At 44.5% G+C, this 10,238-nt stretch overlaps 1 protein-coding gene across 1 annotated transcript in view; it reads right to left on the bottom strand.

Annotated features, from left to right (window-relative positions):
- PLEK2 (pleckstrin 2) overlaps positions 1-6,769 on the bottom strand; it is a 10,423-nt gene extending 3,654 nt beyond the window's left edge. The window contains exons 1-6 of the mRNA XM_005417523.2: positions 6,648-6,769; positions 4,094-4,258; positions 3,007-3,188; positions 2,214-2,305; positions 1,694-1,881; positions 1,080-1,181 (exon numbers count right to left, since the gene is read on the bottom strand). Coding sequence (XP_005417580.1) covers positions 1,080-1,181; positions 1,694-1,881; positions 2,214-2,305; positions 3,007-3,188; positions 4,094-4,258; positions 6,648-6,695 — 777 coding nt within the window. The 5' untranslated portion in view covers positions 6,696-6,769. The remainder of the gene's footprint in view (positions 1-1,079; positions 1,182-1,693; positions 1,882-2,213; positions 2,306-3,006; positions 3,189-4,093; positions 4,259-6,647) is intronic.
- Positions 6,770-10,238: the final 3,469 nt, after the last annotated feature.

Below are 10,238 nucleotides of genomic sequence, written 5' to 3'. Positions count from 1 at the left end.
AGATTAAATATGGGTTTCAGATTAAAACCCCATGTTGTGTTCTCCAAAAGGGTTATGCCAGGTCCTTTTGCAGCTCTTTACTCTTTCACCACAGCCCTGTCACTGCTGCCAGGCCTGTGCCAGGCCCTGGGAGCATCCCCTCTCCTGGAGGTTTGGTGCTGGGACCAGGGCCAGCCCAGGGCTGGGGCTGCTGGGGGCTGTCCCTGGCTGCTGCTGCCCGTGGGCAGGAGCTCCTGGGCAGCTCTTGTGTCCTGTGCTGATGGGAGCTGCCCTGGCAGCCTGTGGGGATCCTGCAGCACCCTGCCAACCCTCATGGAGCCCTGGCAGCTGGAGGAGGGAGGGTTGGGTTGGGAAGCATCTGGTGATCCAGTTTGCACAAAGGTAAGGGTGGGGCTCTGGGTACAAGGCTTCAGAATAAGAGTGTGGCCATGCAGTGCAGGTAGGATTCCTTCTGCAGGTGGCTGTGTTATGCTTTAAAAGAGTGATTTACTCTCATCTTATTCATATCAAGTGTTGGAAACTACATATTGCAGACCAAGGGTCAAATCTTGGAAACAGTTATTGCCAACAGGTTCTTGTGCCCAAATACCATGTTTCACCACCACCAAAGCACCCATGTGTACATGATGACTGCCCACAGGTAAATGTCCACTTCATACAAAGGTCAAGCTACTCAGCTTAGAAATTTGTCTCTGGCCAGCCACACATCCTCACTGTTCACACCACCTGGGTGGGATAGGTTAAACCAAAGGAATGGTGGCTCTGCTTGGAAGTGGATGTAACACCTCTGGTAGGATTTGGAGTTTGTGTGGCACTTCTACTTTTGATGCTGTTTTGTACTTTTCAGTATATGCTCAATATGTACAGAATATCCAATTAATCCTGCCTGAGCAAGTTCCATAGTTCACTTCTTTATAACTGGAAACTCTTAACTGCAAGACCTCAAGTACTGACAGACAAGTTAGTTCTGCTGGGCACATCTGTCCAGCCATCATTGTATAAGTCACATTTACTCTCTAAGAAACCTAGGAGCTGTACTTTTTCTTGTTTCCTGGGGCAGGTTCCAAGACTATGCTTACCTGTTTCACTAAGAATCCTTGCTTCACAATTGTGCCACTTAATTCAGAGAGGTTAAAATGGACCTCTTCCTTGGAACTAGTATTTTTCTTACTGCTCTCAGCCTGCAAATAGGGAAAAGACAGTTCCACTTTTAAATTTAAACAGACTTTTAAGTAGAAAATTCTGCATTTTATTTTCCTTAGCTGTTTTTAGCTTGTATTTCATGAGTAAATTCTACTCCATAGCTCTGCTGCTCAGCCTTGTAGGACCAAGATTCATAGGCAACAAATTCCAGTTGTAAATCTGCACATGGTGGGTGTAAGTTCTGTGGCCTTGAGCTGTAGCACAACTACAGCACTGCCTCCAGTGCATGCAGACACAGCACTGCACTCCAGGGACACACCTCTTTTAATGCCCAATTATGTAATTTGTAGATCCCTCCATATCCATGTAGCTATTTGGCTCCAGCAAAAGTGCCAGTGTTAGTACTACTAAAAGCCTAGAGCTGCTCCTTCTGCAGATTTACTTTCTGAGCCTGCACATTTGCCTTTTGTTGCAAGCTGTGCACCTGTACCCCAAACTGAGTGTGTGACGAGGGCACAGGAGGTGCCTGTGAAGGAGCTGCATCACTCACAAACATGTACAGAGCAGTGGAGTCGTCGAGGAACTTCTCAGAGGGGTCGCTGGAGCGCGTGGCCTCGGTGCTGCGGACCCCCACGGGCCTGAGGAAGTTCTCATCCATCAGCATGGATGCCAAGGTGACGGCCTCGAATCGTGACACAGCAAAGCTGTTGGAGATGAGCCAGTCCACCAGGGCAGAACCTGCAGGAAGAAAGGCAGCTGTCATACCAAGACAGTGTGCTCTTCTGAGGGTAGGCAGATGGTCTCCTGCCACACAGGTTTTCACTTGCAGAAGCATTTTAGCACCATCCCAAAGATTGTCAGAGAAATGCAAAGTTGACCAAAAAGTCTGGGGTTCTAAGTATACTTCCATACATCCAAAGAGCAAGAGAGAAAGATGTTGGAGAGCTTGGTTGCACTGCCAGGTTCCACTGGGCCAGAGCTTGTCCCACTATGAAGGCAGTACAGTAGCTCCCTTATCCCTGCAATGTGGCATATCAGATGTGAGGTGGCTCTCTGCCTGCCAGATGTACCTGTGAAGGTCTCTTTGTATCTGTTGCCTTGATCCAAATTGCGGGTCAGCTTAATTCCAGTGCTGCTGTCATACATTCTCTCCACTATATTGCTGCAAATGAGAGCAGAGCACAACATCAGAGATGAGAGAGGCAGGCAGAAATAGTTGTATACTTTCTGTCAGTGCCAGGGGTGTCCTCATGATTACCCACATAAAGATGGGAGGTATTCTAGGCACTCCCCCAGAAGCACTGTCCTAAGTACATTCCAGGAAAACTTTATTCTCCCAATAGCAGCACTAAACAAGATGTTTCTTTCAATTCAGAGCACTGCAAACTGATCCATAGTCAGCCCAATTTACCTGTTCAACACAAATCAAATTAATGTAAGTCTTCTGTTTCTTAATCAGTCTCCATTTCCTCTTATTTAAGATGAAGCACCCCAAAAATCCTAGTCTGGATTCCAGATACCAGCTTTGAAAACTCAGCAACAGGGCACAAAGCCACTATGCAGTGCTTCCCTGATGTTACATCCTTTGAGGTAATACATCTCCCCAGGGAGAACATTTGCAGCTGACTAGGGAGGTCTTCAAGCCAGCAGTGAGGTGCCTGTGCAGAACCCACATACTCCCAAAAGATGATGGTCAGGAAAAAGTCCATTCCCTGTGCAAACCTAGGGCAGCCAGTTCAGGGGTTCATGGCCACACAGGAGCAGATCTGTGCAGAAAGGAGCTTCCCTTGGCCCTCCCTATCCATCAGCTCAGACACTTGGGAAACTACAGCAACAACAGAAGGAGAAATCATATACACTTACTGGAGGCTGATATTTTCTAGCAGTTTGAAAGAGTTCTTCATTCTGTGAAGTTCTTGTACCTGTACTGGATGACCAGCATGAATAGCTCCAGTGATGTCCAGAGCCCAAGAGTCACGTTCTTCCCTGGAGCAACATTCAAGGAAATAGTCTGTATTGGTTTTTGTCTTTAGTTTGATGAGTAGCTGTGGAGAAAGGACAAAGCAATAACATCATTTAGCTATTTCACTCCTCTTGCATTTTGCTTTTGTTAGCACTGGCCCAAGTGACACAAGTAAGTCTGACAGTGCGTCCCACCTGAGCAGTTCAGAGCAATTCTTGTTCAGAAGGATGGTGAGCACAAATCTGGGTTGTTTTTGATGGGTTTTTTGTTGTTATTTGTTTGTTGTTTGTGTTTTTTTTTGTTTGGTGGGATTTTTTGTTTTGTTTTTCTTTTGGGTAGTTTTTTTTTGGCCCTTCCATCCCCCTCAAATCCCTGGGTTTTCAGTTATTAACACGGTTTACATGGATGGAGATCCTGGAGAAGAGAGCAGACCACACAGATGGCCCACACAGAGGAAATCTGCATTGCTGCTACCTGTGGGAGAGCAGAAAAACACAGAAAGAATGTTTTCTTCCAGAGTCCTCTTGCTGAAAACTTTCCACAGCAGCAATATCCCATTGGTGAAGGAAAGGGAGTCTGATCTGGCTGCCTGGGAGCACCCCATGGATACCCAGGCTTTAAGGCAACTACCACAGGTGATGTTTCCCTTTTTCCCCACCCTCCTCAGGTTCTCTTGGGTTGTTCATGTCCTGTCTCTACACACTGTTGGGCTGATGCACTTACACTTTTTCTCCTCACTGTGTGTACAGGAGAAGTGGCTGGGATTGTTTTTTTGTTAATAGCTGACTCACATTTGGGCACACAATGAGGGATTCAGTGCTTGTCCCAGTTACATTGCTAGTGGCAGCTTGCTTTTGGCTGGGCCTAATTCTGGAAACACCCCAGTGGTATGGCTGCAGTAATCAAAGAAGCCAGGAGGAGAGGAAAAGATAGGAAGAAGTTAGAAAACGAGTGACATAGAGAAGAGATACAATTTTCCAGTCATACCGGTCGGTTCTCATATTCCAGGCATGGACAAGTAATAGTGCAGCCATCCAGAAGGATCCTGCCCTTTGGAGAAGGCTCCTTCTTGCCTCCTTCAATTTTGTAATACAGCAGCTTATCCTGGAGCAGAACAAACCATCTCACTTTCCAGTTCCGAACAACATGTCCCTGCAGGGGGAGAAATCCACATAACTGATCGTACCACAAGCACTGAGAAATGGCCACATTTTCTTCTTGGCTTCTTGTATGAAACAAAGCACAAGGAGTCATTGTGAGTCCTGTTCTCCCTGAAATACAAATTTTAAGTAACAAAATAGCACAGATCCATCACTATAAAATCATAGAGGGATAGAAAAATGCTGTGCTCTTTCTTCAGCCTGGAGAACTTTGCTGGCACAAATCGTTTCTCGTAAAAGCTCACAGGAATTATCCCAAAGAGCTGTTGTAGGTGCACACCTGTCTGCTGACAGCACAGGCTAAATCCAAAATGTGAGAGCTCTTGGCAACCAGCTCCTCCTCTCTGGTGACCCTGTGTGCTGTCTTTTTCATTTTGATGTGGTGCCAAGTAGTTTTGCAAGGGCTTTACTGGGTGAATTGGCTTTTTCTCACATCCCCCCTTACTGCTAATGAGAAGTTCATTTCAATCCCACCTGTCTCCAACCTCCTGGGCTAAAACATTCCCTGTGCTACTGGTTCCTGTAAAGGAAATATGCTTTTTGATGACAAAAGACTGAATGAAGGCTGCTGTTGAATGCCTCATGGATTATATAATACAGACAAATCCTCCTATTTTTCCTCTGTAAACAGCCCCCAGCTCTTTTTATTCTGGTTAAAGGACAGCAAAGCCAGTGAGGGCTGGCACTGGCAGGCTTAGTCCTGTCTGATGGTGTCTGGTCCAGCTTGGCTGTGCAAGAAGCTGACTTGTGTTCCTACAAGGGATGGAGCGTTACAGCCAGCAGGCAAAGCAGGGAGTAAAGGAAGCTCTGACACCTGGGATAGGGTGGGCATGGCTAGAAGAAAGAAACATGTAAGGTCCAGTTGTGGCATGAATCAAAGCTCATTAGTTCTCTGTAAATAAAGGGGAAACCCAGAAATCTCCAAGTAAAGGTGGAGTAACAAGTCTCTAAAATCCAGGGCACTGTAGTCTATACTAGTCTATTTCTAGTCTATACTAAATATAATTTATGTATCTCAGATTTGTTCTCTCCTTCTCTTTGTGTTCCTCAGGTCTTTTTTTTCACCTGTTGTAAAGTTGGCCATTTTTCCTGTATGTTCTTTGCTATGGCTCTATTCTTTCCTTCTGGAAAATGTTCTTTTTTCTCGGGAGGTCACATTACCTTTTTTTATTTATCTTTACCTAATTCCACACATTCATTTTATATTTATAATGCATTACAGTACATAATTCTGCTATTTAGAATGCATTTAGATAATCTCCTTGCTTCTCTTCTTATGAAAGCTCTGTTTTCATTACCTGATCCCATCCCTTTGTCCTTTTTTCTCTGTGGATCCCTGGTTCCCTTGTCCCTCAGTTTCCTTTAGTTGTCCCCTTTGTGCTCCTTCCTGCCAAGCTGTGTATTTGGGTGATGTTGCACAGACTGGCAGTCACAGCTCCATGTACTGCCAATCACCTATTCCTCTCACTCACTTGGTGCCTTGGCTTCCCATTTGAATTCAGTAGCCACTTAAGAGCCAAAAAGTACAGCTGTAGCCCTGAGAGGAGACTGGCAGCTGTGATGCTCTGCCCTTGTTGCAGAAGGCGGGATGGAGAATAGTCTCTTTTCCACACAGAACTTCATTTGGCCAGTGTCTGGCCAGGGAGCCCTGCCAGGAAAACTCCTGACCAGGATTACTTTCATGTTAGCACCAGAAACACTGCCACGTACTGCACAAAAGCATTTCCCTAGGCGTGGCAAAGCTTTGAACAAACCTCTCAATCACATTTTTTTCTATGAAATCAAGGATCATATTAATCATTGAGACAGGTTCTTGGTACTAAAAGCAGTTTTTGCCCCTTGCTAAATTGCCTCCTTTTGTTCCAGCAACGATTGACTTGGTCCTACAGGGAGAAGTATTGGGAAGGTTGAAATCTTTCAGCTCTTTTCACCACATTTTGGCTAGAATTTTCTAACAGCACTGCTTGAGGAGAATGGAAAAAATTAGTTATTTCAAAAGCATTTTTAAGTTTGCATTGCTTTGATCCCCTTCAAAAAGGGGATCAAAAAAAGTGGTCGTTTCTCCATTCTCTCACATGAAATGGGAAACTGCACAGACATGTCACTGAAGAAGGCACAAGCTATCCTAACCCACCCAAAACTTCTCCTCCTCTCCATCCTCCCATGGTGGCCCCCTGCTGCCGTGGGTGTGGGGTTGGTAGGGAACAGCTGCAGTTCATGCAGCTCCCTTGGCAGGAACCTGCACAAGCCTGGAGGAGCTCCTTTCCCAGGAGGAGCAGGCAGGAGTCCCCGACCCAGCGCCCCGCGGGCTCGGCCCGCTCCCTGCCCAGGAGCAGCTTCATGTCGGAGCGGAGCCGCTCGGAGGGGAACAGAGCACTCACCCGCTTGACGAGGAATCCCTCCTTCAGCACTCCAGCTTCTTCCTCCATCGTGGCCGGCAGGGAACAGAGCAGAGCCCCCGCCGAGAATCGCCTGAGCCCTGGCAGCCTGTCCCTCTGCACATGATTTGTTTAAGAAAGCTCATTTTTTCTTTGCTCCCCTCCTCCAATGTGACGCACTCTCCCTCCCCTGTTTTTTTCCTCCCTCCCTACCTGTGAGACATTAGTTAAACAGCGAGCTGGCTCTAATGTTTTACCTGCCCTCGGGGAAGCAAAACAAAGGGATGTCTAAAAGAGATCTTGAAAGAATTTCACAGAATTTAGTAAAGCAAAAAACCACCACCGAGAGAGCCGTCCAAAATAAACAGCTAGAAAATGACAAATCAGGTATTGCATGGGAGGGGGAAGCAGAATTTTAAAACCGCATCCCTCAAAACTTCAGACTAAACAACTGCCACCTAAAATTTCTCATCTAACAAACCCATCTCTCAGGAGTTCTACAGATAAGCACAATTTGTAAGTGTAACATACAGAATGTTATGATTACAAGGAGATTTTACAAACCTTACAGTAACTTTTTGCTGAAAATTTATTTTCCCAAAGAAGCTCCAAAGCACCTGAGTCCACTCTACTTTCAGTGACCCTTTGGTATGTAAACCAAGATTCTCAACCTAATATTCTAAATCTCTACATAAGCAGGCTTTCAGTAAAGCAGCCTGATCCTTGAACACTGCAGTGACCTCTTGTACCTCCTGAATGCCTTGAAACAGAGTGCCTTTTGTGTCTAAAGACAATCTTAATGTTTATTGTATTTCTGAAGACTTTAGCCACTGTGACAAATCTGTTTAATATGAAGTAATATTTCAGAGAGTGCTGCTGTTCTGAAATAACAACCTTTGCTGTACTGTCAGCATTCCATGACTCTCACTAAAATTAAGGTGATGAATGTGGGCAGAGCTGTGGGCTGTGATAAGAAATACAAGGTAGAGTACAGCAAATAAACAAAAGCACTCGTTGCTATGTTAAGAGTCCAGAGGTCAGTAAGACTAAGTGACTCCAATATCAAGGGGCACACTTTCATGCACCAAGGAAAAGGAACAAACAAATAATTTCTTTATACATTTTTATAACTTTTAGCTAGGAATAGCAAGACACTGAAGAATTGAAACCAAAATTGTCCTGGAGACAACCCAGAGAAGAGTCCTGCAGAGGCCATAAGAATACAGTGGGTGACTAACCACTGCTGGAAGTTAGAAAAGTTGATTCTATATAAAGAGAAAACATGCTGGCTGAGATTTCAAAAGCAGAAGTTACCTGTGTAGCTCCTACTGTACCCCTTTTGACTCTTGGGAAAAGGCCGGCAGCTACCAGGCAACAGGCTCAGTAAGTCATATCCCAGTATGTTTGCTCTTCAGTCCCCCTAAGGTACAGTAACAGAACACTTGGAAAAGAACTCTGTGCTGCTGGTATATAATATTTTCAAAGTTATCAATGGAAAATTTTGTAGTTTTTAAAAATATAATTGTAGCCTTAAATAAAGAAATTAACCAAATGTTTTTTTGTTAATTGAAAAAATAATCTCCATCTCTGTAATATATCTATAGATATTTGTAGATAAAAGCTGTATTCGGAAGCAGAATCTTGGAAAAAAAAACCCTGATAAAGCCAGTAGGAAAAAAAAATCAGCTCGCCATGTTTTGTACATCAGAATTACACTGGAGGGGAAAAAAACCCCAAAAACTCGAGTCTAGGTTCACAAGAAACATTACTGCTGCATGCATTTCCTGGACATGCACTCTTTATATAATCAGCTTCAAGAATACAGTGTTCCACAGTTTAGTATTTGAGGTTTGACTTCACATTGTTCAGCTTGTTACTGCAGGCAATTTAGTCAAGGTGCTATTTCATGCTAGGGAGGACAGGTAGAAGCTTGCAGGGGGCTCTGGCTCAGACAGTGATCTCAGATTTGCCCCATAAGCAGTTCTCACTGAAGATCTGACAAGGTCCTTTTCTCCAGCATTCAGACCACCCACAACTCTGAAGACAGATCTTGGCAAAATTAACATTAGCAACAAAGAATTCTATTGTCAAACTGCTGGTGAAAGGTGAAACAAACCTTGATTCAGCTGGTCATTAAACAACAGGTTTTGTATCAACTACTTCTTATATAGAGCCTTCACTTCCTTCAATACCTCGACTCAAAAGTATTTCTTCAGTACTTTGGATATTTATGATACACACCCCTTCCTCCCTGTCTCATTCTGTAGTTAATCAAGGTTGAAAAACTGCCCCTGTACTGCTCCCTGAGGCTGAGTAAACACAGATCTTTCAGGGTCAGGTAGTATAAAATGAGTCAGTAGATCTGAGCTGTCGTATTCATGCAGGGGCCGGGAATGCAGGTTCTGGCATTGAACCCTTCCGGTGGAAAAGGCCATGCTTCGATCTGGATAAACTTAGGGAGCTCTACATCACATCTTCTGCGGGCCTTAAAACTCACTGCAGAGAAGAGCACTCATTTCCTCAGGTAGGGTCCCATTTTAGAGTGCTTTCCACATCAGTGTAGTATTGTAACAAAAAAAGAACAGTTGAGTGCTTGACATTTTCTTGCCTTTGAAGTGACTCCCGAATTCTTTATATGCTACAGAATTTGGAATGGGATGGCCAGAAAGAGTTGCCTTCAAGACCACAGAATGGTACTCAGGCATTCAGGAGAGGGAGGAGCAGCCTCCACAGTTCTGAGTGTAGGCCGTGCTGTTTCAGCTGGCAAATCCTGCTGGCACCTCCCACTCAGTCCTTCAAGAAGTCTCACACAGCTGATTCAGGGAACCTGCCCAAAGGAAAACCCCATCCCATGCTCTGCTGTGCCCAGCGTGTATCATCATGTCACACACTGGGGGCACTACAGACACCACAGTTTTCAAAGCAGTTCCTCAGGACTTTGCCCTCCAGTGCAGCACTCCCAAATTAGTTCCTTTAGTGAATTAGGGATGAAATATTATGAAAACAAACCACATCAAAATGAAGCATGATGAAACATTTCTAGATAGAAGTGAAAGACAACAAGCATTCAATACTATTCTGACATAACAGCGATTATAAAGTTAACTGTAGAAAGGTGAAGTATTTGGAAATAGTTGTTTCATTTTCTACACTCTTAAAAATCAAAGCGCAGGTTCTGCTATGAAGAGAACACATCAGGTCCACTGCACCTAAAGAAAAAAATCTATGAGCCAAAATCAGAGAGAAAACAGCAAGAATTTGTATTAAAAACCAGACAAACCTCAATAACCCCAAGGAAGCAGGGAACCCCTTTTTAAGAAACCAGTTTTCCCTCATTAGAAATGGATACTGGGCTGTGCATTACCAGACCTGAGCCAGTATACCCGTTTGGGTTGGATTTTTGCATTAAGTCCTTACCAGATATTGTAAGTAAAACTGTTTCCAATCTGTCAATCTTAGAAAATCAAACTGAGGTAGGAAAGTCAAACAGAGATCCTTGCAATGAACACATCAGGCTGAGCCGTGTCACAGGTATTCCTGTCCCCTTCCCTTCCACTGACTATGTTAGGTGCAAGTGGAGGTGTTGGCCTTGTG

This window comes from Geospiza fortis, unplaced genomic scaffold, assembly GCF_000277835.1.
Source record: "Geospiza fortis unplaced genomic scaffold, GeoFor_1.0 scaffold54, whole genome shotgun sequence".
Classification (NCBI taxonomy): domain Eukaryota; kingdom Metazoa; phylum Chordata; class Aves; order Passeriformes; family Thraupidae; genus Geospiza; species Geospiza fortis.
This window is presented reverse-complemented; position numbering and strand designations above follow the sequence as displayed.